The sequence below is a fragment of the Protopterus annectens genome, chromosome 13.part0 (assembly GCF_019279795.1).
Source record: "Protopterus annectens isolate FY-2018-M chromosome 13.part0, PAN1.0, whole genome shotgun sequence".
Taxonomy (NCBI): domain Eukaryota; kingdom Metazoa; phylum Chordata; order Ceratodontiformes; family Protopteridae; genus Protopterus; species Protopterus annectens.
The window spans coordinates 287,310,393-287,337,675 of record NC_056747.1 but is presented as its reverse complement, the minus strand read 5'-3'; the positions used below and the strand labels follow the sequence as shown (position 1 = coordinate 287,337,675).

The 27,283-nt window shown below is 40.2% G+C and overlaps 1 protein-coding gene across 1 annotated transcript in view; it reads left to right on the top strand.

Annotated features, from left to right (window-relative positions):
* The window catches only part of CERS1 (ceramide synthase 1), a 1,087,666-nt gene that overhangs the window by 591,833 nt on the left and 468,550 nt on the right, over positions 1-27,283 (top strand). Inside the window, exon 2 of the mRNA XM_044053851.1 lies at positions 21,019-21,178. Coding sequence (XP_043909786.1) covers positions 21,019-21,178 — 160 coding nt within the window. The remainder of the gene's footprint in view (positions 1-21,018; positions 21,179-27,283) is intronic.

The window sequence follows — 27,283 nt, the reverse complement described above, 5'->3', positions numbered from 1 at the left end:
GTAAGGCTCAGTCTGAAAAAAAAAAAAAAAAAACTAAATAAAAAACTAAAACTTAAACCGACTGATAAAACACTCAAGAATGTTTGCTGTGGCAGCCTGGAAGGAAAATCCAAAACCAAGATGAAGTTCAAAATTTCTTTAATAAATCTAATAGTTAAGCGCTTTTCTTTCCTGACATAGAAACTTCTTCAGAGCTAACCATCTCATTCACAATGAACCTTATATACATTGAAACAACCAATACAAACGCATCTTAAATTAAGACATTAATTAAGAAGTAAATTACTTAAAGGACCACATATAAAAAGTCAACCCTCCATATTTTTCAACTTTATAATTAATAGATACAGAATCATTTATTCCTGGCCAATTTGAAGCATTTAAAAGAAGTTGCAATTTGAGTTCACATTTATTTAACTGCGCGCCAGCAGCATAACCCCTCAAATCTTCCTTAACTTGTTCTGTCACTACAAATCTGAAGTCATGTCCAGGACAATTCTTAATATGTCTAAACAACGCATTAGTGCTCTTACATTTTCTAATGTCCAGTCTATGTTCATATATTCTTTCTCTTATTTTCCTGGACATTTTCCCTACATAAAAAGGGGGGCACACAGAGCATAGAGCAACATAAACTATATTGTTAGAATCACAGGAAAAATGCCCTGTAATGTTATATTCAAAACCATTAATATTAATACAATTGGTAATGAGAACTGTTTACATATCCCACATTTCCTTGTGCCTTCATTCCTTTTGATCTGTGGTCTAGTTTGTTCTAAAAGTTGTTTAAAAGATTCTGTTTCAGTGTATATAAGGTTCATTGTGAATAAGATGGTTAGTTCTGAAGAAGTTTCTATGTCAGGAAAAGAAAGCGCTTAACTATTGGATTTATTAAAAAATTTTTAAACTTTTTCATCTTGGTTTTGGATTTTCCTTCCAGGCTGCCACAACAAGCATTTTTGAGTGTTTTATCAGTCTGAAAAAAGCTGTGCAGAGCTACCTTATGGGCTTACCACCCATGAGGAAAAAGCTGAGCAGTCTGGTGTGGCGCATACAAGAGTGAGAATAGACTGCGTCAGGACTGGCAACTCGGCACGTAAAAATCTACTGCCAGTCATTAGCGGACATAAGTTCCGCTGTGGTGACCCCTAACCGGGAAAAGCCGAAAGACACAACAACATACAGCGTAATTATAGTCATAAAATAACAGAACATATTCCAAGAACTAAGCCATTGTGGGAATGAAGAAGGAACATTTAAGCAATAGGGGTGACTGCAAGTTAGGGGTACAGAAAATAACTGAAAAGGCTGGCATTTACTAGAGTCCATTAGAAAAAAGGAACAAAGACATTGGGAGAAATTAACTAGTGAGAGAAAGGTAATAGAGTGGGATGAGGCTAAGCAGAAGTTTGGACTTCAGATTAGAGACTGCCTTTTGTGTCAGGGATTGATAGAGTATAGCCAAAGAGGGAAGTGTGGGAGAGTGGTACGTGAAAGATGAGCTATGATAGAGTGTTTAGTCGAGTCTAGAACAGACAAAAGCTGCAGTTTATAAAAAATGGATAATTAGAAAGATGTAAAATACTATATGATAACTATAAAATATTATATGCCAACTATAAGAATCAATCGGAGGAGGTTAGAAAGGATTGGGAAAAAAGAGTGGAAGGACATTTTACAAGGGAACAATGAGAGGACATCTGTATGGCTACCAGGTATGCAACACAATTTAGAACATTCAGGATTTTTGCATTGCAGTATTCGTGTAGTGTTTTTACACCCTAGACAGACTTTGGAGGATCTTTCCTTGCATAGATAGCAGATGCTCGTGGCGTGATGGGAAGAAGAAAAGTAATTGAAAGCTTTTTTGGTGGGGGAATGTAAGAAGTTGTCAAATTTTTTAAATTCTCTTCAAAGTTCTTTGTCAGAAATGTTTTGAGAGTAAATGGTTGTAACTAAGTAAATTTTTCTTTTGAGCAGGGATATAGGATTTTAATTGCCTAGACATAGTAGGGCCTTATTAAACATAATGCTATTGGCAGTCAATAAAGCAATTACTAAAAAGTGGAAGTCAAAATCTAACCCAATTGTATTTGCATTATTGAATATTGTAAATGCAATAAAAGAACTGGAGGAGGAATATTTAGAAAAGGGAAGGAGCAAATTACACAGAAATAAGTGTAATTTATGGGAACAGTACATGTAGAATAATGTTAAGGAAGAGTGAGATTTAAGGGATATCAGGAACTGAGCTGTTTATGTAATGCTGGAATGAATAAAAGTTGTTGGAAGCACACACAATGCGTGAAAAATGTTTATAACTGTTTGTTTTCTATTAATGCATGCATACTTATGTCATTGTTTAAAATATGAAAATGTAATAAAGGCATTAAAGTGGTAAAAAATATTTATGCAGACTGTATGAAAGTATCAATGAAAGACATGTTTTTGTTTTCTGTTACTGTATGACAGTCATGTCATATGATGACTTAATGTTTAAAAAATGACTAAGGCTGGGCAAAATCAGGGATGTTTCACAGAATCGGGGACAGCTGAGACATTTAGAAACGCAAGGTTTTAGAAACCATGTTTTTTTGCAGGTTGAAAAATGTTTGATGCATTCATTGCTAACTTTGATATATTCATTGATATTACTTTAATCACCTTGATGTAAATATGATTTTTTTTTTTTTAAAACAAAACCTGAAGAAACGTACTTTGGGGTTTACATTTACACAGAATTAATGCATTTTTTTATGTTGTTTTTGGGCTGTTACACATTCCATTGTGTCATAGAATTTGTTAGGTGGTAATGTAGTTGAGATGTGATGTGTCCTGTGAGCAAGGGTGCCCGCAGGCAGATGCAAGGGGGTGCACTTGCAACCTCCTGGAACCGGCTGGCTGAGAAATTCGTTGTATTAATTAAAAAAATTTTTTTTTTTAAAGGGTGTTCCTCTTTAAGAATGCCCTTTGTGTTCCGTCCAGTCGCACAGATGCAACAGGTGTTTGCAACCGGTTTTCGTCTTCTGTGTCTGTGTGACTGATGGTTTACATCTTTGTCTTTCGCGCCTACTGGGAATTTGAATTCCAGAGGGCGTTCGAATTGCGCAGACGAAGTGAGAGGTAGGTGTGTATAATCAGTGAAGTCCAAGAAAGAATTACATGTTCACTATGCATTTACAATTCAGCTTCTTTAGGAGTGCTTTACACTGCTTGGATTAAGTTACCATTACTAACATTTGAATTTTTCAAGATAACGGCATTATTAAACTTATGTTAAGCTGATTTGTTTGAGTCCTGCACATTGTCTGCAGTAGAATGCTAGCTATTTTTATTTAAAGCAGAGTCTCCAGGTTCATTTAAGCTGGTTGGATGACTGAGAAAAATGTCATTAATGGTGAGAGCTATTAACATCTGTTCTACAAGGCTTGAAGCAGGGGATGACTTAACAGCCCATAGGAAGAAACCTATATGCATAGTAATAAAGTAAGAAGGGCAAATATATGAATTAGTAATGAAGAATCAACCCAATAATATCAGTCAGACGATTTTATGTTTAGACAAAATAAGGCCTGGAGACTCATGATGAGTTAAGAAGGCAGGTTGACAGAATTCAGTATTTGAGTAAACCCAGGCAGGTAAGCTAAAGGTCCAGACATTGTTGCTAAATGTTCTTTTAAAATAATATAGTGAATACTAAAAGCAGCACAAAAAATGAAATTTCAAATATAAGCACAGACCAGCTAAAGATGGTTCCAGACTTTTTGGCTGACTTACATGCAGCCATGGGATCACTTGCGACTGTTAGGGACACGGTCTTCTGAGCAGGAGCAGAGGCATGGTTTACTTTCTCTGCAAAGCTGGTCATTATTTCTCAGAACTAGACAGTCACAATGTATATGATGGAAAAGTCCATTATATTTATAGTGTTATACTGGCCATTAGGCCTACAACAGTGCAAAGGAGTTGGTCAAAGATTCACTCAAGCAAATGAATTGACAAAAAAGAAAAAAAACAAATGAGATGTTCAGGCAGTTGGATAACATCATCTCTTAACTCTCTGGCTGGCAATACAAGGTGCTCATTAAATCAAGTGGCTACTGAGGACAAAGTCCAAGAAAGGAATCAAGTGAATAAGACAAGACCTGCATCCAACTAATCAAATACATACAAGTATTTAGTAACGATTAGTGGAGTGTGACTGTGTGTGTGTGTGTTTTGTCACTTTGTTGTTTATATTTTTTTTCTTTAGACTAAAATGTACTTAAGTAGTAAAAATAAAATGAGCAGTTTAGCAAATGTGCCGTTGAGTACATATTGAAAAAAATCAATGTAATACTGAAAACCGCTAATATGTGTATGTAGCGAATAATCTGAAAACATTAAACATGAAGAATTCAAATGGAAAATAGAGTGAAGATAACAGTTCATTTTATCTGTCAAAGAGAGTGCACCAGCATGATTTCAAACATTGTACAATACTCAGTTAGTACTAAATAATCTGAAGGCATTACACGTGAATGGTTAAAAAGAAAAAGTACTAAAGCTTGTTGTCAGTACAAAAATAAATGAAATATGGTAGTGGAGGCAGTTATTTATAAAACAAGCACCTTTAGATGGAATGAACTATCTGCCTTTTTCTACCTAAGAAGTATATGTTGGTGTAACTGATTTGAACTACTGCTTTCTCGTGTAAAAGGAGTAGCTTTTTTCATGAGCTGGGAATGTTGTCACACACACACACACGCTCATAATGCAACATGCATAACTATGGACCATTTGGAGTCTCTCTAGTTCACAGCATGTCTTTGCGATATGGAAGTAAACGGCAAAACGTGTTCAGCCAGTGAAAACGCATACAAACACAGAGAGGTCATATGAACTCTAACAGAAAAAAGCATCCCAGCACGGAATGGGGAAGCAGGTGATGTGAGGCAGAAGGCTAATCACTGTGTCTCCATGCAAACTATGTCCCCCCAACAATATGCATTATTATACAGGTGTATAATTACAGGAAAATGAAGATAATTCAGTGCTTATTAACTGCTCAGATAGCACTACAAAACTGCTGCAGAAGTTGCACATTAGTTTCAACAACAGTAGACTTCAACTGAATCAAATGACGCAATTAATTCTTCAGATGGCACACACAAGCCTCTTGCACCTCTGATAATATTATAACAACAAACATCAAGCCTGGTATGGTAGAGATAACAGCTCAACTAGTAAGGGTTGTCATTAATTTTATGTGAAAGCTTGTTTTTAAAAAAAAAAGCTCCAGTACAAACAAAAAAACATTGCAGAAATGCAGTAACTGAAACATCTAACAATATCAAAATTGCACTCCAAAATAATGTCTATAAAAAAATGGCAAACTGAATACAATAAGTAGTTTGAAGAGGAACCCCCCTGTCCCCCGATGTAAATCTGTTATGTATACTAACTCAGTTTGCATAAAATTGGAGTAAGGGGAAAATCTGCTGTCACAAAAGGAAATACTGACAGCCCAGATATCTGGAATTTTGTAAATAATTCTATGTCATTTGTGAATATTGATATGATTCATACAGAAGTGTGTGTGTGTAAAGGTGTAAAGTACTGAGCTAAAATATAATACAGCATGCCCTGCCAGCTTAGAATAGAAATTTATATAAACTATTGTAATTGTGTAAATGTATATGTTTTAACAATTGAAACTAGAACATAGTTGTGTCCTAGTTGCGTGTTGCACATTTTTGTTGCATGTTGTGAGAGAACAGTACTGTCAGTTTTACTTTTTTTATGGGGCTGCTATCACCCATAAGGGGTAGAGTGGCATCTGCATCCATGTTTACTATTGCCTGCCTGGAGGTGGCCTTACCGAAGGTATAACTGCTGTCTGAATTAATTTTGGTCTGTCAGACGTCATCCGTTATTTCTGTAGTATTATGTAGTACTTCTGCTCTGCTCTGCTCCTGTGTCCACCCCTTGTTAGAGAGCTGTGCCACAACAACTGTCAACAATTAGTTCCAGCTGGAGTGTTTTGATGTACACCTGAACTTTTTGTGGTCTGCTGAAATACAAGCCTGCACCAGATTGAGTTGTGCTACTGTTTTCTATCTGTGCATATTTCAAATGTTTACATGTAGTTACTAGTATTTTTATTTAAAGTATGTATGCACCCTAACTTCAAAAGTTTTCAGACACTGTGGGATTGGGAGTTTCTGTAACTTCAATTGTTCTATGTATAAATAATTTGGTTTGAAATTTGGAACACTTTTTATTGGACTTTGTCCTGATGTGACAAGACATTGGCTGCTGGTTAAGTTTTATAGTTTGTTACTCTTTCTGAATAAATATATTTTAGATTTTTTTTTCGTAGAATATGGCGCTGCACTCAAGTTTAGAGATGGGTTAGTATTTGGAATAGTAAACTTTCAAAATATGAATGTGGTGACATTAGATCTGTTTATTTTATTAAACATAGGGTTTTGTTTATTTAGTAGTTGTTGCCTGACCCTGTTGAAGGTGAAGCTCCAGTAGGTGCATTGTAAAACCCATCTTTGCGAAATAAAGATATTTATTCTTTCACCTCTGTGTTCCAGCTTCTGCCCATATGCAGTTGGTTAAATAGGAAATGGCAAATAGAATACTTTGTAGTGCTTATCAAGAGAATATGTTGTGCTGTTTGCATTGTTGTCACGTCTTCAAGGAATGCTGATATTTGCTGGTGATTTTATTCTACCTTACTTGATAGGGAAGTCCCAAACATCAATATTTTTTTGGAGAGTGGCTAGCATTAAAAATCACAGGACGTCAGACCAAAGAGGGGGAGTTGTTATTAACTGTATTTAATTACTTCTTACTTTGAGGCAGAAATCTGTTTTCTTAGTAGATTAATAGATATTTTAATAAAGTGTTGTATTGGTCGCATTCAGGATGGATTAACATTGCCTTCTGCAAGTAGTTTTGATTTAAGCATATTGCAAAGTAACTCCCAAAGAGACAGTGTTCTTGTCACTACAGGATGTTTACTAAGGTGAGAGTATGCAAAGAACTACATATATAACGTTATCATGGAGAACATAACATTTACTACAGGTTTAAAAAGACATGGCTTACTAATTTACAGATATGCAGACAGACATGCACAGTATGTTTAACTGTTATGTTCTGGTGTGTATGCATTTTTATTATATGCTGGATTCTTTATTGCTGCTTATCGAGAAAAGCTGTTTTCTGGACTCAAAAAGGTTAGAAAGGTGTTTTGTACACTTCAAGGATTGTGACAAGTTATGAGCAGTTTATAAATCATAAAGCGTTATCTTCTTCCCATCATACTGTATTTTTATTTAATTTTTTTATCAGTCAACATTAAGTAATGTGCATTCAGTTACAGAATAGTATAGCAAATTCACAGAGAGCCATTGTTTGGTTTCTGTTACATGATGTACTTTTCTTTTTTTTTAATCCACATAAAGGTCACATTTTTTTTTTTATTTTGCATTTGTTTACCGGGGAGGTTCGACTGGATAAAGCTGTCCATTTTCAGCAGAGGCCCAGGGAGAAAAGCTCCAGAACAATTGCTAACATCCTATACGTAAGATATTTACGTGAGCATTGTGGTTTACACAGTTATAAAATATAGCAGATAACATACGATTGCATAAGCTATTTACATAAGCATAGTGGTTTAGACATACAATTAAAAATATAGTAGGTAGTAACATATGAGTGTTCATACAGTATGTTTAGTAGAGGTAATGTTGAAGATGTACTAAAGATAAAACAAGAAAGGAAAAACTTAAAAAAACACTAGCCAGATTGTCAAAGCAGGAGAATATAGACAAAGTTCATATGAGGTTCATTGACATTTTAAGGGAAACTATGAAGACTGTGCATAAAGCACATATTCCTATCCAGAATTCATACCTCAATCTCAACCTCTTGGAGCAAAAAATCTGGACAAAGCCTAAAATGATGGGGGGGGGGGGGGGCAAGTAGGGACAGATTTTAAATATTGCTCTTACAAACTTGATAGAATAATAGATTTTGCATTAGCATGAAATTTCTAAAGGATGTGGAGTCTTCAGCTCAAATGTTTATCATTATTTAATGACTTCAGTCCTCAGCTATTTGCCAGAAAAGTACAGATTTTAGGAGGAACACACAAAAAATATGAGGCAAAAATCTGGACATTCTGCGAAAATCTGTTCATTTGAGAGGTATGATGGTGCTTACTGCAGTATTAAGTTTTCCTTGCATAAACATGTACAAAAGCAAAAATCAACTCGTTTTATGTATTTATTTTTTGTTGTTGTCCAGGTTAGCATGATGCACATGTTAATCACTGGCATAGCTGAAACACATCAAAAAATTTATTTTTTTAATCCCATACCTGACACTTTTTTTTTTGTTTGTTTTTGTTCAGTTGTTCAGTAACATCATTGATAGAAGATCTGCACAATGTTGACTACAAAGGTAGTAGTAGCAGCCCATCGGATTCTTTAGGTTGTCTTATAACTTCAAAGCCAATGCATCAGACAAGAAGCGAGCATTCAGATATAGTAACAATATGATATAGTTTATTACTGACTGCAATTCGTTTTCAGAATTCTTCACGTTGTAGGTTTTGCATCATTTTAAGATGCAGATAAAATAAGTTGAACTGAGCAGTGTTACTGGTGGAAAAGCGAGACGTCAGTGAAGAAACTAATGAGTCAAGATAGGGAATATAAATACTTGTTCTGTAATGCAGAAGGGCCAATCTGAAGGAGATTGCAGACTGCAAAGTGGTGGCAGGGGAAAGTGTAGTTAAGCAGCCAGCATAGGATGGTGGTTTGTAGGATGATATTGGTGATCAAGAAGAGGAAGATGAGTGTGAGGGCAGCACCAAGGATCAAATGGTGGAAATTGAAAAAGGGTAATTGTGAGGTGATGTTCAGGGAAGAGTTAAGACAGGCACTGGGTGGCAGTGAAGAGTTACCGAATAGCTGGGTGACTACAGCAGAGCTAGTAAGAGAGATGGCTAGAAGGTTGCTTGGTGTTACATCTGGAAAGAGGAAGGAGGACAAGGAGACCTGGTGGTGGAATGAAGAAGTACAGGAGAGTATACAGAGAAAGAGGTTGGCGAAGAAGAAGTGGGATTGTCAAAGAGATGAAGAAAGTAGACAAGAGTATAAGGAGAGGAGGTGCATGGCAAAGAGAGAGGTGGCGAAGGCTAAGGATAAGGCGTATGAAGAGTTGCATAAAAGGTTGGACACTAAGGAGGGAGAAAAGGACCTGTACCGATTGGCTAGACAGAGGGACCGAGCTAGTAAAGATGTGCAGCAGGTAAGGGTGATAAAGGATAATGAGGGAAACATACTCACAAGCAAGGAGAGTGTGTTGAGCAGATGGAAAGAGTACTTTGAGGGGTTGATGAATAAGAGGGAGAGAAGGTTGGATGATGTGCGGATAGTGAATCATGAAGTGCAGTGGATTAGCAAGGAGGAAGTAAGGATAGCTATGAAGAGGATGAAGAACGGAAAGGCTGTTCGTCCAGATGACATACCTGTGGAAGCATGGAGGTGCTTAGGTGAAATGGCAGTGGAGTTTTTAACTAGATTGTTTAATGAAATCTTGGAAAGTGAGAGGATGCCCAAGGAATGGAGAAAGTGTTTTGGTACCGATTTGTAAGAATAAGGGTGATGTGCAGAGCTGTATTAACTACAGAGGGATTAAACTGATCAGTCACAACATGAAGTTATGGGAAAGAGTAGTGGAAGCTAGGTTAAGAAGGGAGGTGATGATTAGTAATCAGCAGTATGGTTTCATGCCAGGAAAGAGCACTACAGATGCGATGTTTGCTCTGAGAGTGTTGATGGAGAAGTACAGAGAAGGTCAGAAGGAGTTGCATTGTGTCTTTGTGGATTTAGAGAAAGCATATGACAGGGTGCCTAGAGAGGAGTTGTGGCATTGTATGAGGAAGTCGGGAGTGTCAGAGAAGTATGTAAGAGTGGTACAAGATATGTACGAGGGTAGTGTGACAGCCGTGAGGTCTGCGGTGGGAGGGACGGATGCTTTTAAGGTGGAGGTGGGATTACATCAAGGATCAGCTCTGAGCCCATTCTTATATGCAATGGTGATGGACAGGTTGACATACGAGATCAGACAGGAGTCCCCGTGGACTAGGATGTTTGCAGATGACATTGTGATCTGTAGTGAGAGTAGGGAACAGGTGGAGGAGACCCTGGAGAGGTAGAGATATGCTGTAGAGAGAAGAGGAATGCAGGTCAGCAGGACTAAGACAGAATATATGTGTGTGAATGAGAGGAAAGATCGAGGAATGGTGAGGATGCATGGAGTAGAGGTGGCAAAGGTGAATGAGTTTAAGTACTTGGGATCAGCAGTTCAGAGGATTGGTGAGTGTGGAAGAGAGGTGAAGAAGAGAGTACAGGCAGGATGGAGTGGGTGGAGAAGAGTGTCAGGAGTAATTTGTGACAGACTAGTACCAGTAAGAGTGAAAGGGAAGGTCTACAAGAGGGTAGTGAGACCAGCTATGTTATGCGGGTTGGAGACAGTGGCATTGACAAAAAGGCAGGAGTCAGAGCTTGACATGGCAGAGTTGAAGATGTTAAGATTTGCACTGGGTGTGACGAGGATGGACAGGATTAGGAATAAGTATATTAGAGGGTCAGCCCAGGTTGGAAGGTTTGGAGACAAAGCCAGAGAGGCAAGAATACGTTGGTTTGGACATGTGCTGAGGAGGGATGCAGAGTATATTGGGGAAAAAGATGCTAAGGATGAAGCTGCCAGGTAACAGAAAAAGAGGAAGGCCTAAGATAAGGCTTATGGATGTGGTGAGAGAGGATATGCAGGTGGTTGGTGTGACAGAGCAAGATGCAGAGGACAGGAGGAAATGGAAACAGTTGATCTGCTGTGGCGACCCCTAATGGGAGCAGCCGAAAGAAGAAGAGTTCTCTAATGACTCTCAAAATCCACGCCTACTGTGTGCTCGGTGTGTCGACTGCAAATCCTTAGCAACACTAACTCAATACCAAGTTTATCTGCTAGTCATCTTGCCTTACTGAGAATGTCATTCCTAAATGAGAGAAATCAGAAATGTGCATGAAGAGCAAGCACTGAGTAACATATGTGCATTTTGTCTGGTTTCACCAGCAGTGCTCTTATGAAGATCAGCCAGGTAGTCAAATATTTTCTCAAAGTTCTGACTAAACACACAAATGGATTTATATTTCTCTGTCCATCATGTCTCACACAGAAGGGGTATATTTGGTACCAGTGCTCATCATTTTGGACTGTCATGGAAAAAATAATCTGCTTGATAACACCAACAGCTCTAGGTATTTCAGGAACATCATTCAGATCATTGACTGCAAGGTTTAGTCTGTGAGAGATGCACGGTGGATAAAGACTGCTTTTGGATACTTTTCACAAATATTTGCCTGAACGCCATTAAGGAACAGCCATCATAACCTTGTCTGGAGTAATTTTTCCAGGTCTAGACCATACTTTATGCATTCACTGACAGTGACATTTGATAGACTGTGCATCTCTCACAACAATGGGAAAAAAAACGTAAACTCTTCTCGAATACAGTCATCAGCAAACCAAATGCCCAATGACAGCTGCTCAATGTCTGAGATATCTGCAGTTTCATCTGCCAATACACTAAATCCAACTGCCCTGTTCACTGCACAATCTCCTTTTGAAGTACGTGTTCATATTCTGCCAACAGCTCATTTTGCACCCAATGGGATGTGTACCAAGCATTTCCTGCAGCTGTTTCACTGTGCTATTTCAATATTGTGTCACCAGCTTCAATACGAAACTCTAACAAGTAACAAAAATTTCCACCAGAGCCTTCTTTTCCACCGAGAGGAATGTCATGGGTTGCACAGTAAATAATGGTAGATAAAATTGGTTCCAATTTATTTTGGTTCTCTGCAATTTGTTTTGCTACTGCTGCATGTAGCTGTGGAATAACAGCTCTTCCTGGCTTCTGTCGTGTTCGTGTATGAGAAAAATTGGCAGCATCTTCAGTAGAACCTTTGTGCCATGATGATTGCATGTGATTTCTTGCATGACTAATTGAAGGCATTATATTTTGTGCACACACTAGTGATGAAGCTACCTTGCAACCCACGGTGAAGTGACTTGAGGAAATAATACACAAGTTAAGCAGAGTGGGCCTTTCAAGAGAGGAGAATATGCAAGCCACGGAGAGTACTGAAACAACCAACTATATCTGAATATAGCTGGTTAATAAATAATGACATACGTTTCAGTTTCAGACTTCATATCATTCAGAAAATGCATTCTAACACAAATACTTTTATTCTAGCAACTTTCTAAATGTGTCCCTAGTTTTGGGCCTTTATCCCCAACATTATAACAGACTTTATCCAGATTTCTTGTGTTAAGAGATTGAGAGGTATGGTGTGTCTGTATGTATGTATAAGAAGGAGTTAGCATACCCCTCAGCTGTCCATGTTTTTGCAGAATGTCCAGATTTTTGCCCCATATTCCTCCTAAAAAGCATTGAAGTTGCAAAATAATGACAGACATTTGAGTTTTAGATATCATATCCTGTAGAAAAATGCATACTAACATAAATCCTGTTATTCTAGCAATGTTCTAAGTTCATGAGATCAATATTTATAATCTGCTTCTATTTATTTTAGGCTTTGTCCAGATTTCTTGCACTAAGAGATTGAGGTGCATGTTAGACAGAGTGAAATGCCCTAGTTAGAGTTAGCACGTGGAATTTATTTTCAAATGCATTTTCAAGGAATTGTGAGCTTCAAGGGAAGAAAAGTTTACTGCTTGCTCATGCTAAGCCTGCTTAAAATGTGCAACTGTTTTGTTTAGCAAATGCTATCACTATTGTGGTATAGAATTTTAAAGCAGTGTTAGCACAGCAGATAGCATACTTGCATCTTGATACAAAGGGCTATAAGTTCTACTCCCACAGCATATAGATTTGTATTTTAAGGGCGTGGAGTGCTGCTGTCCTGAGTATGTCCTCCTTTGGATGAGATGCCTTATAACTATGAACTTGTTTTTCAGCTTACCACCCATTCCTTATGGCAATATACCAGCTTACCATTTTTTTTTTTTATGTAACGTAGGCAATTTATTCTTCAAGGGCAGCAGGCATTGAATTTGTAGATGGAACACTGAAATATAAAGTTGTTTTCTAGCAACAACCTCTTCATTAATTTCAGATTTCTATAATGTGGAATTATTCAGATGACTTTTACTTCTGCAGAAATTGTGCATATTGACTGATATTGGTGGATTGTAATGACTTTTGAGTGGCCTTTTATGGTTGAAATGAAATTGGGCAGTTTGTCATTATTTGTTCATATGTTTTATTTCATTGCTTACTGGGAAAATGTTCAAAACTATAAATTTAAAATGCATTCTATCAAGTGGTGGTGTATTATACAAGGGATATAATTCAATTATATTAGAAGTGATTCACATTCCTGATTGTATTAAAGAACTTTTGAATTGTTCTAAAATGTGTGCAAAGGGCCAATGATTTGAAAACAGCCCAAAGATAAACTTAATCTGCCAATGGCCAGATGCATTTTCTTTGAATGTGGGTTTCAATGCTGTTTCAGTTAATGTGACTTTCAAAGGTAGAGAAGTTTTAATTCCAAGTCTATTTTCATTGCAAGACTATTACTTAATTTAGCAAATGTCTATCAGTGTTTGTGCTATAAAATTTGTAAATTAAATCGACATATCTGTAATATCATAGAAGTAAAGCATAAAACAGTATGCACATAGAGTTTTGAACAGTGTGTATGGCAACTGGGGAGAAATAGCCAAGTAATGGGACACTGAAATGGCTGCATGGGGGGGGGGGGGGGGTAGTGGGGGGGGCTCTGGGTTTGCACCCCCCCTGCAAAAAATCCTGCGGGCTCCCTTGCCTGTGAGTAATTGTACTTGAATTGGGCTATTATTTGTACAAACGTACCCCATTCTTTTCTTTATAGCTTTTAAGCGGAGGTTAAAAGGCTGATGTTGTTCCTATGTGACATTATAAGATGCCCATTTCAACACTGCTGAAGTAATAGTTCCAGAACGTTATACCTATGTTCTAAAAATGTACAGACCGTTACATTTGATTGCCACCATAAAAGACCAAATCAAAACAGAGACGAAGTTAATGTACAGATAAAGCATTTTTTTTTTGTAAGTAGTTTGATCCCCACCATACAGCAGAGAGCTTTGACTGTGCCTGATGTAGTGGTCATATACTATGTCAAAATGAAATTCAGTGAATCTTGTTTTTGATAAAACAGATTCACTGAAGCAGTGAAGTCAACTGAACACTGCTTTCACTTATTGGGGGAAGAAAGAATTTCCCAGTGAGCAGACTTGTTAAGTTGCTTTATTACCAAATATGTCATCTTGTACATCAACTATCCTGCACCAGGGAAACTTTCTTCTCCCAGCCCAAGGTGCAGGGTAGTTTTGAACTGTATACATTTTGAGGTGTAGTGAGGGGTAAAGAGGGAGTCTCTATATCCACATAAAAACATTGTTCTTTATTGTGCGAAAAGCAGCCCTCTTTTGGGAAGATTTTTAGCTGGATTCGTTTCATCAGTAGCCAAGATTCAGTTATTTCATTATAAGTATACTGCAGTTCTCTGGCATATACAGTAAACTGCAGGTTAACCGGAACTCAAGCAACCAGAAAAACAAATCGAAGAAATACAGTACAATTGTCATGTATTGCACTTTCTGCCCCCCCCCCCCCTGCAGAAACATACCTTACATTTTTAGAGTTTTAAAAAGGAAGACAGGAATAAATTCCCTCTCTCCCCAACCTAAGAACAAGTCAAACCAAACAAATAGTGTAGGGTACAGTATTAGTCGGGCCCGTTTTTAATAGTAACTCTCAAGCAACCAGAAACTACATATGTTCTTCGTGTTTCACTGTTGCAGTCATCATACTAGGGTTATCTGCCTGCAGGTAGCCCTCAGTTGGCCCGAATACCAGAGACTTGGTACTTCTGCGTCGGTTGCTGTAGCTCCAGGACTGGCATCCGGTCGTCAGGGGTATAAAAACAGGCAGCCGAAGTCATTACATCAGTCTGTCTTGCCGAGGAGCCCGAAGCAGAAGCCGTTCGCACGAGTGCCGGGTGGCCACTACTTGAGTTTTCATTTCCAAATTGAATTATCCTGAAGTCTTCTAAAGCTAAGTATTCCGTTGGGGACCCTTTTTTCTTGCTGTAACCAATGACAGAAAACGTTAACAATTGTCTTGCCTGTGGAAAGCAAATACCACACAGAGATTTCCATTCTTACTGCATCACCTGTTTAAGCGCAGACCACGACATACCTTGCTCTTGTTTTTGTGCCTTGTTCAATGCCTGAACTATTCATCATCGCTCCATTTTTGTTGCTAAATACTTTTGTTCGCAATCTCCGTATTCCAAAATGGCTTCGGTAAGCCAGCCGATTACCGATCTTCTGAAAAAACATAAGCATAAAGACAGAGACAGACGACACAGGTCCAAAGCTGCAGACGACACTTCCGTTAAGCTAATCACCAGTCTGCCGGTACTCAATGAGGCGCTTTCGCAGACCCTGATGCCCGCTTCAATGGATTTGCAGGCCTCTACTGAGACCCGTTCAGAGTCCGGTATGCTGCGAGATTCTTCTTCGACTACGTAACTTGCAGATGTCTACCTTGGGTGGGTCCGGAGCCGCTGAGCAGGCATCGGCTTTTGAGGAAGTTCTTTATGCTACCGATGCTCGACATAAACTGATGACTTCTTTTGCATCTTCAGTTCTGTATAAAATTACCAAATTTCTAAGGCCAAGAGTACGCGCTACACCTAAAAAAGATGACGACCAATGGCATGCACCTGCTCCCTTGCCACAACATCAAATGCTTAAAATAGCAGAAGACCTTATTATGCTGATTAGGGAAAGTCAGCCCTCCCCTGCTAAGAGACAAGAGACCTGTCCCGAGCAGTTTTAACATATCAAGAGTCCGACGACTCTGAGGTATCCGATTATGAAGACTTACCCTTATCTGCTTATGAGGATTCAGATGCAGAGGAATCCATTCCCTTGGCTTCTCCTCCGGAGTATTTTTCTTTTGGTGAAACCTTGCATACTTTGAGAGCATTTCCACTGGGAATGCCAAGACTATCCTCAGTCCAAAAAGAGACTCAGAGAGTTTCTAGATTTGCCACAGCATAGACCTTTAACAATACCCCCAGTCCTGGATGTTGTGGATGACGTCTTTATGGAATCCAGTTTAACTCCTGATACTTTACCCCCTGCTCCTAGGAAACCGGACAGGTACTACAGAATACCTGACTCACACACATTCCTTTTCAAAAATCCTACTGCTGATCCAGAGGTCATCTCCCAGGGGTCTAAAGGTATCAAAGCAACCACAGCTAAGAATCCCACTTCTTTGGACAGGGATTCTAGAGCTCTGAACAGATGGGGTAAGAAAGTATATACCTCTGCATCTCTTGCCATTAGGGCCTTGAATTGTCAGTTTCACATGCTGAAATACCAACAACTTATTATGGAACTTATTAAACAAAAAATAGCTACCTTTACATACTGTGCAGAAAATAAAGAATTGCATGAGCTTATGCATTCCGCAAGCCAAGTCATCAAGCATACACTGCAGTGTAGCTTTGATGCTCTAGAAGCATCTTGCAGGGCAGCAATCCCAGGCTCTGTGCTGAGAAGGCATGCTTGGCTTAAGGAACAGACCTTGCCATACAATGTCAAATCAAAGTTATTAGACGCTCCTTTGAGAAAAGACAAGCTGTTTGGCACCAAAGCAGAAGAGGTTCTTAAAAAGATGGAAGAAAAAGCTAAATCTATGCAGACAGTCAAAGAATTCCTGCAAGTACAGCCTCCTAGATTCAGTAGGCATTGCCTCTCGAAGCATTGGTCCTTTCTGGCCCCCTCAAGGCCATCTCAAACTAGACCCAGGGGAAACAGACCCCCTAGACTACAGTCCCAGGGTATGCAGAGATATAAGCAATGGAGTACCTCCACCTCAAAAGCAGGGAGTGCTAAACCACCCCCTTATGGAAAGAATTCCCAATGACTTTTCAACTCCACTCCCTACCTCTGCCCAACTGTTTGTACCCCTAGGAGGAAAACTTGCCCTTCATGCAAAAAACTGGATTCCATCACCAAGACCGATGGGTCCTCAACACTGTACCCCAGGGGTACAAATTTTACTTCCACTCACTGCCAACCCCAAAAGGGTTCCCAGACCTTTCTCCAAACCAGTGGGCAGAGGCACAAAACCAAGTTCAATTTCTGCTCTCTATAAGGGCAATTCAACCTGTTCCTGCGGAACAGATAGGTCAAGGATTCTATTCCATACTTTTCCTGGTACTCAGAAAAGAGGGCACTTGGCACCCAATCCTAGATCTTTCGATTCTCAACACCTTGGTACCAAAATTCAGAATGCTCACCCTGCAGCAGCTTCTACCTATGCTAGCCAAAGATGCCTGGTCACTCACCTTAGACTTAAAAGAAACCTATCTGCACATCCCTATAAGGGAGTCCTGCAGGAAATATCTATGCTTCAGGGCAGGATCTATGCATTATCAGTTCTCTGCACTTCCCTTTGGATTATCTACTGCTCCCAGAGTATTCACAAAATGCCTGGCTCCAGCCATTGCTTATTGCAGACAGAGAAATATTCAAATTTACCCGTACTTGGATGACTGCCTGATTCAGGCAGACAGTCAGGAAATGCCATTGCAGCACCTGACATTTGTAAAAAAAACATAGAACCTCCCTGGGGTACACTATCAATGAAAAGAAATCAAAACTAGTCCCCAGCAAAAAGGTTGTATTCGTGGGAGCAAGCTTGGACACAGCATCCCAGATGGCATTCCTCACTCCAGAAAAACAAGCCTTTCTGTCAGACTATTTTACTCAAATGGCCACCAGAACCCAGCTATCCTCAAGGAAAATTCTGCAGGCCCTAGGGTTCATGGCCTCATGCATCCTGCTAATTCCATATGCCAGACTGCATATGAGGAAACTTCAGTGGTACTTAAAAAGTCTTTGTGCAAGCATTCTCAGGACCTGGAAACCTTCATTCCTATAATACCCTGTGTAAGGGCAGAATTTCTTTGGTGGGCAGCAGCATGCAACCACAACAAAGGACTGCCCTTTACTCAACCCCACGCTGCCCAGACCCTAACCACAGATGCATCAGACTATGCCTGGGGGGGCACACATGGATGGCAAGTGCATTCAGGGCCACTGGAGCCCAAGTCAAATTCATCTGCACATCAACCAAAAAGAGATGCTAGCTGTGCAACATGCTCTGACAGCTTTCAGATCCCTACTCTCACCAGGACACCTGCTAATAAAAACAGACAACACCACAGTTATGTGGCACATCAACAAGCAGGGGGGATCCCACTCTTACCCACTCTGCAGGCTAGCCATGGCCCTGTAGAACATGGCCTTGGACATGCATGTCCATCTGCAAGCTCAATTCCTGCCAGGCAAACAAAACTCACTGTCAGACGACTTAAGCAGAAATCTTCTAGACCCACATGAGTGGCAACTAGAGCCCAGCACTTTCAACCTTCTGATTCAGAAATGGGGGACCCCAGAGGTGGATCTCTTTGCCTCCCCCTGCAATCACCAGCTCAGCAGATTCTGCACCAGGACACTTTACAGCAGGGCCTGGAAAGTGGATGAACTTCCTTCCAGTGGCTAAATCTCTCAATCTATGCCCCCCGTCCCTTCTTTCAAGAGTTTTGCTCAAGATAAGACAGGACAGACTCTCTCAGCAGGGGGGACAGATCTTGCATCCACACCTGCAAACCCTAAATCTTGCAGCCTGGCTTATTCGTTGAACTCTCCCCCAGTAACCAGCTTAAGCAAGCAGGTGCTGGATGTAATTCTTGAAGCCAGAAGACCCAGTACAAGGAAATCCTATGCTGATAAGTGGAAAAGGTACTGCTCCTGAATTCAGTCTAAAGGAGAGGACACAACTCTGCCCTCCCTGCCTCTACTCCTGGATTACTTAGCAGATCTGCTCCACAGAGACCTATCCTTCTCCTCCATTAAGATCTATGCCTCTGCCATTTCGGCTCATTACAACACTGAGCCACCTCTCTTCTCTCACTCTCTTATCAAATAGTTCCTGAGAGGGGCAAACAACTAAAGGCCACCTAGGAGAGCACCCACCCCTGCTTGGGGCCTTAACTTTGTACTGGAAAAGCTCATGCTACCTCCCCTTTGAGCCTGCAGCATCAGCAGAGTTAAAATTCCTCTCTTAGAAAACAGCCTTGCTTCTGGCCATCACTTCAGAGAGAAGAGTGTCTGAGCTACAAGCACTTATGGCTGTGGAACCCTTCATTGTTTTCCATGCTGACAGGGTTTCCCTCAGGACTAATCCTTCCTTTATGCCTAAAGTGGTGTCCAGTGTGGCTCTCAACCAAATCTATCCATTTGCCAACTTTCTTCCCTAATCCTCAAAATAAAGGGGAAAGGATCCTGCACTCCTTGGACGTGCGCAGACAGCTCAGATTCTATATCTTGATAGGACTAAGCCCTTCAGGAAAACTGACCAGTTACTAGTCAGCTTTGCACCAGGGGCAGAGGGCAAGGCCATTTCAAAGCAAACAATTTCCAAATGGATAGCACACTGCATCCATTTTTGCTACAAGCACCATGGGAAATCAAGCCCTCATGGGGTCAGAACAAACTGCACTAGGACAACTTCCACCTCTACAGCTTTCCTCAGGGGAGTCCCTACCAGGGACATCCTGGAAGCTGTTACCTGGAGTTCTGTACACACCTTCACCAAACATTACCACCTGCCTATCTTTTCCAAATCCAGGGCAGGTTTTGCAACAGCAGTCCTGCAGGGCATACTAGCCAGCCCAACTCTTCTTGACTGCCTCCACCCTTCTTTAGCTTTGGAAATCTACCCAAGTGTGATGATTGCAACAGTGAAACACGAAGAACATAGTACAGTTGTGTACACTTACCATAAATGTAGATGTTCATGGATTCACTGTTGCAGTCCTGGTTTCCCTCCAGCCCCCTCGTCTCTCTCTCTCTCTCTATGTCCTTTACTCACCCCTTTCAAGGGTATTGGTATTTACATTTTACTGGTGGTGTTTTCCCCACCATAACATAGCTCCCTATTTGGGGGGACTCCTGACACTTGGGACAAGGAAATCTGATGTAATGGCGTTGGTGGCCTGTTTTTATACACCTGATGACTTGACGTCAGTCCTGGAGCAACAACAACCGACGAAGAAATACTAAGAAACAAAAACAAACACCACAGTCCACCAAGCGCAAATGAATCCAATCCGTAGAGTACGTTGCAAAAACACTATAATCAAAGGTGCACAGCAAACAATATAGCGCACACAAGGACGTTTTCGTCTTCAACTTCATCAATACAACCAAGAGTAACTGTTAAAACTGTATATATATCCCAAAGTTCCCTCCAATTCAAAATTTAGTGTCCAATAGAAATGTTTCATTAATCTGTGAATCCATGTAAGGCAAGTAAAATTTCTATAAACTGAATACATAAGTTAATGGCTGAATAATTTGTAAATGCAATAAATCAAGAAATACTAAGTCTCTGGTATTCGGGTCGACTGAGGGCTACCTGCAGGCAGCTAACCCTAGTGTGATGACTGCAACATTGAATACACTCGAACATCTACATTTATGGTAAGTATACACAACTGTACTTTATCAGGCATCTACCAATCCCCATGGGTGCCAGTTAACTGAGAGTTTACTGTACATTGTTACCTTGGCTAGCAGAGCAAAGTAGAGTTCACAGTTAGTTTGTTTGAAATGGTTTATTTTTGCAGAAATACTTAAATCTGGTCTTTAGTTCATTTAAGAACCTTATTAGAAATATAGTGCAACCAAATGTTTAAGAAAGTAGCAGCTGTACAAACATATTGTGCAGTATTAATGGACAATAGCTGGAGCTGATGTAAATTTCTTTTTTTTTTTTTTACGTATTAGCCAGTCTGTCGGTGGTGTGACCTGAATCCCAAGGATGCTGCCAAGATGCCAGAGAGCTCGTGGAAGTTGTTTTTCTACACTGTTGTCTGGTCATACAGCACCTACCTGCTCTTTTTTGCACAGTATCCCTTCTTCTTCGAACCAGCCTCAGTCTTTTATGGTAAGCACTATTCTGAAACTGCTCTTAAATCATGGAGTTTTTATAACCACCATTGTTTTTGCACAGATGAATCAGTCACCTGCCACAAAAGTGACCCTTGTTCACAGGCATGTTTGATGCATTTGATTATGGATCATCTTAGGAGTGGTTGGACAAGTATGTGTGTGTGTGCCTTAATGCTACAATTTACTTTAAGGAAGGTCAGTAGTGGTCCCTAGAATCACAGTACCCCGTATAAAGTACCAGGAGGCATCCTCCATTATGGGACTATCTGTGTGCCCATAGAGTTTGTACTAGGCTGTTTATTTGCCATCTGGGATATGAACAGGAAAAGAGAAGAAAGGTGATTTAGGAGAGCTTGTGTCAATGTGAGTAATAGTGCTTCTCAGAAAACACCTTTTCCTAGTGTTACAGAGACCTTCTTACCTAACTGGTTACCTATAGTACTTGTAAAGGTTGTGAGTTTACTTTTATTGTATCCACTTAGCTGAGCTTTATTTCAGCCATTCTAAGAGATTACAAACCTAGTGCAAGACAAGCTTGCCTTAAAAGTGGCTTATGACATCAAAGTGGTCTTTATTGCACTGAACTCATCAGGAAGACTCAGTTGTAGCATGTTGTAATGCATCTGGCAAACTCAAGATTTGCTTTTCTCTACGTGTGACATACTGCCATTCTCTAAAGAGTGATTGTTGCACAGTTGCTTTGCAAAGGGTCACATTTCGAGCATTTTTTTTTCAAACCAATCATCCGTAATCTGTTAGTTCTTTCTTTGACTCCACTCGTATGAGTGGTTTAAATTGCATTCTTAATATGTCAAGTCTACTTGTATATTTCCTAGTTTACATACCTTTGGTGTATGCAGAAGACCACCTTGCTACTAGGTGGTTTAAAAAAAAAAAGAGTATTAACAAGTGGCATAAGCTGAAACTTTTTGTTACAGTCATCCACATTTAGTGTAATTGTTTTCAGATATGTTGTGTGGATTAAGAACCATATCACAGCTTTGCATACATTAGTTGAGTGGGCAGAACTTCTATGCCTGACTGCATCACTTCTGTAGAATTTTTTTTTTATATTTCATATGTGCAGCTTGCTTAGTCGTTTTTGTGCATAACATTAATGTACTGGCACGTGCTGAGTATGTTGCAGCACAGTGAAGATGTTGCAGCTCTAAAACTGATGCACAAGTGGAACATGCTGTTGTCCAGATGTAAATATGTTGCTTGGAACATGTTATCTGACACCATTACCATTGGTCCATTGATACAGGTGGGATTGCATTCACTACTTTATTTATCAAAAAAGGTATTTAACTTTGAGGAACTGATTAGATTATGCTTTACTGGTAACAGTTTATGTAATACAGTGTGAACTAACTTTTATTTGTATTGCATCTTGTGTCTAGCTGGTAAACTGTATTTAGAGAAGAGATTTGCCTGTAAAGTCTGAACCTTCGCCTTTATTTTTTGTATACTGTACTGCACTTGGTAGAAACTTGTAGGCGATTTAGGTGTTCACATTGATAAGTACTGAGCTGCAGCTTTGCAGTAGAGTTTGGATTACTTGTTTACGCCCTGGCTTTGGAATCCTTAAAAGACATTGTCCCTTCCATCCATAATGCACCACTGTTTGGCAGTAAGGATCTTGCAGCTTATCAGAATTTCACATTTTACAAGGAACTAGAAGGGGGAGGAAGTAGAAGACTACTGGAAGCTGTACATGCCCTGTTTCTTCTGATGTAAAACTGTATGAATAGGAAGAACACTGATGGATCAGCTTTTTCCTTGTTGAAAATTAAATGAAGGCAGAATGAAAACATTCCTTGCCATTGCAGTTAGATCTGCATTTGTTTCATAGCAGATTCTAGTGAATGAGTCTTCGTGTTAGAGAAGTTAAACCCAACTAATCTGTCAAAAAAAATAAACATTTGCTTTCAAATGTATTTGTATACAGGTTCTCATTCCATACATGCCACAGTGTAACATACTAGATACTTAAGTGTGCATTTCTCACACATTTTAGTTCAGAAAACCTTATAAAATGCTCTTTTCACATGCCTAAACATCAGCATAAATGTCTTTTTGTGACCTACAGAATTGCCTTGAGGAAAAGTAGAATGTAGAATATTGCCATTAAGTGCCAGTGATTTAATTCTGTTATTTGAAGATGTCATAAGAAGTGGTGTTTGGTTAATTTGCAGTCAGAAAGTTGGAAGCCTTTGAGATCTGCTATTTAAGGGGCCGGTGAGAGGATATTCTACATAGCTACAGGCAGAAGTAAGAGTACACTCTCCCAGAAAGTCCACTGTTTAGCCACCTCCTGGCCTCTGCAAGTGCTGGACCCGTTCCATGTTACAGAGGATGCAAGCCTAGAGCTTTCATCCACTTCAGTAAAGGAGGAGGGGACCAGATGGGAGACGCCCCCTTACTCCCACCCAGAGGGAGTGGGGAGTGTATCCTGAGATTCTTACTTTGCACAATCCCTGGTTGATTAGCTGAAGTTCAGCATTATTCTGTGGATCAGTTCATTGAGTCACCTAATTATTTATTGTATTTTATTTATTTATTTATATCTAACACTTGTTGACTGCGAAAGTCCAACTTGGAGCGAGACAATTTTCAGTGGAGGCCTGTGGAGAAGCCCCTCCAGATGCATGTCTTTGTAATGTGGGAGGAAACCCATATGAATGCAAGGAGGACATGCTAGACTCTGCACAGAAGGCATCCCAGCCAAGAATTGAACTGGAAAACCTCTTGTTGTGAGGCAACAACTCAAATCGCTGCACCATCATTGTAACTCAGTGCTGTGGACGTCTCTCCAAGGACAAACCTATCTGCATAGAGTGGATGGCCAATCCCAATTTAGGAAGGTGTATCAGACCATTTCACACCAACGCTTGCATCTCAAGAATTAGACCTCAAGCATATGTTTTATTTCTGGTGGGTGAGTGAATCACTGGCGTGGAATCTCACCCTTGGAGGTATGATTTGAAGCCCGGGCTGGTGCAGGCCATTCTATGGGATGTTATCTTCATCTGATATGTGATCTTGTTTCATGTCCTTGTCCCCAAAATCCCAGCATACATTGATCCCCTTCTTAGTTTTTGGAGTAGCAAACCAGAGTTTAACATTATGGGTAGTACTTCCTTACAACGTAGTTCATGTGAGGAAACTTGTTGCCAATGCCTCTGAGTTAGAGAAGAAGAATAAGTTTATCCCCTACCACCACATCCACTACAACCACCACCTTTTTATCCAGATTAACCCATTTTTGGAGAAGTCTTCTGGTAAGGAGTAGGTTAGAATGGCCTTGTCCCTACCTCCTTCATCCTTTGAATACCCAGCAGTGTTTCTGGGGAAGAAAGCTAAGAAGACCTGAATTATCTGTATGGAGCTAATTATTAAGGACTCTATATGAACAGCCCGGGGGCACCCTAACTCTGCCATTTCGGACCTCAAGAAGGAGATAACTTTCATAACCTGCTGCCTAAGTGGGGAGAGTAATTTTCCAACTATCTTATTTATGACTCCTCTGTGATCCTTTTGGTCCAGCATAGATCCAAAGAACCACAGCATTTTTTCTGCCCTGCCATCTGACAAAAGTGTCTTCAGGCTTTGGAAATATGTGGAAAGAGAGTTTACTTATGTCACACTGAGGCTTTAGGGCTCTTGGTTCTTCACCTTACTTGTCCCAGCTATAGTTTTAATAGACTAGGAAGGCTCTGAAAAAGTTAGAGGACCTCCCATATCTTTGCTTCAGGAGGATTTTATTGAGATTCTGTTTTTGGCTATTACAGTGGGCTATACTGTGTTCCACTAAAAATCTGACTATTCATTTGCTGTAGCAAGGGCCACATGCTGCGTTCCTCCTGGAAAAAGATCCTTGATGGGCTTCATGTCTGTAGACTGTCCTCATGGCCTCCTCTCACCTCTTCCACTTACCTTTCTTCAAGCCAAAAGCCTTATTGCCTTAAAATTGTCTTTGAAGCATCACTCCAGCACTGGCTGAGACGCCCAGAAGAATGACCGTCCCTGACACTGTTGCACTGTAGTTTCGACTCTGGTCTGGGACTGTACTTGGAGGGGTCTCAAGAGTTTGACGTAAGTTGGAGCTATGGATATGTTTTCTTCAGCCACAGTCTGAGATTTGCAGATCCTCTCCTAAAAGGAAAGAGTTCCTTTGACAGGTCAGTCTATCTTCATGAAACTCTTAGGAAATGCCCACATCTTAACTGCTCCAACTGAGTGCAGAAACTGTCCTGTTTTTGGATAGACATGTTTTGTCCCATACTAGGCCTCAGCAACATCATTCAGCGCATCTATTACAGTTTCACATGGTCACCTTGCAAGAGTTTGTCCTTTCCCCAACAGAGTACCTGAATTTTGTTAGCAAATATGATGGCTGCATTTCAGCCAGTCATCATTTGGGGTGCACACAATCTAGATTTCTCTCGTCCACTTTAGGTAGGCATCACTTCCAGGACAGTGTGTTGCCACTTGATTTTCTTCAGCACCCACAGTCTTACTATGGTGGTGTTCATGGTTGCTAATGTCTTTCAAAAGAAGGATCTTAATGTGTTCCCTTACTTGGATGGCTGGCTCATCACAAATAAAAGGGCTACCTGGAAATATCCTTGCAATGGATGCTGCCATGGATTCACTTCCTGGGGGGGGGTCACCATAAATTGGATAGAGTTCTCTCTCATTCCTAGTTAGAGGATTGTCTTTTTCAAACCAGAGTTGCACATCTCAGTGTTGGCCATTCTTGCCCCGAAGAGGACCCAAAGGTCATGGATTGATCATCTTTAGGATGCAGTGCATTGCTCTGGCTTGTACTCTGCTTTACTTTCTTGGTCTAAAGGCTGCCAGGATCTCCTTTTTGCCTTGTGTGTGCCTGAGGATTTTTGTTTTACAGTTTGTGAAGTGTATGTGGCTTCAGAGCCACCGCATCCTTGCAGGCCTTCTGGTGTCAGAGCCTTCTCAGTAAAACATGAAGGAGTGGGCAGTCTGTCTATAATTCCTGATGGGTCTTACTTTTCTGCATCCAAAGCCATTGCAGATTCTGGTGGTACATGTTTTTAATTTGGGCTAGGGAGCTTTCCAAGACTCTTGCTTGGTGCAGGGAGTTTGGATCCTTCTAGAGTGTGAGCTGTATGTCAACCAGTGCAGCTAAGAGCAGTCTTTCTAATTCTGGGCCTTTCTCCATCCCGCCAAACAACCATCTATGTTGTTTGCATCGTCTTGCTTGTTTATGTACCAAAGTTATATCCCCTAAGCAGGGAAGTGATGCTTATCTGGCAGTTGTGGGACTCCCTGAGCTGCTGTTCTGGTCTTCTTTTAGAAGCTGCAGATTGAGACCATGTCTATTAGGGGGTCCTATGGACATGAGTTATTCTGGAAAGCAATATGTTCACCATTCAAGTGATGTACATCCCCACTTCTGCTTGGTTTAGTAGGGCAAGTGGAACACTGTAGAGGATGCATTCTCTCTCCTGCTGCATGGGGAAATTCCTTTATGTATTTCTACCATTTATTCTGATTTCAGATCTCATCACAAAATTCAGAAAAGAAAGGACAAAATTTATTCTGGTCACATCACATTCTTATATTTTTTGGTGGCTAAGAAGGGTATTGCTTCAAGCACTGTAGGAAGCATTACCAGTCCAACCCAAGGATTTGCCACACATTTGGGGCAACTGGTGGCTCTATCTCAGGGCCTGCCTTTTGCTGCAGATCCACTTATCCTACTGAATTTATCTGCCAGTGTCTTAAAAGTTACTGATGCTGCTAGAAAACCTTCCACACAAGCCTATGACTCCACGTGGGGATTGCTTTTGTTTAGGCAAAGCAGTACTGTGTAGTGTAACGGTAGTGGGATATTAATAGAGCACAGGAGCAGATCTTTAAAGGGTGTGGTTCCGATAGCTAATGCATTCTATGGGTGCCTTGAAACAAAGCACATAATCACAGACTTCTAAATGTAAGCTAGAAAAGTGCTACACTTGTGAAAAAATTAGGCAAATGATTAGATATGGAGAATAAAGTGCCATCAGATTAAAGATTTATTATATATGGAATGCCTTGTGATACTCCAGGTTTAATG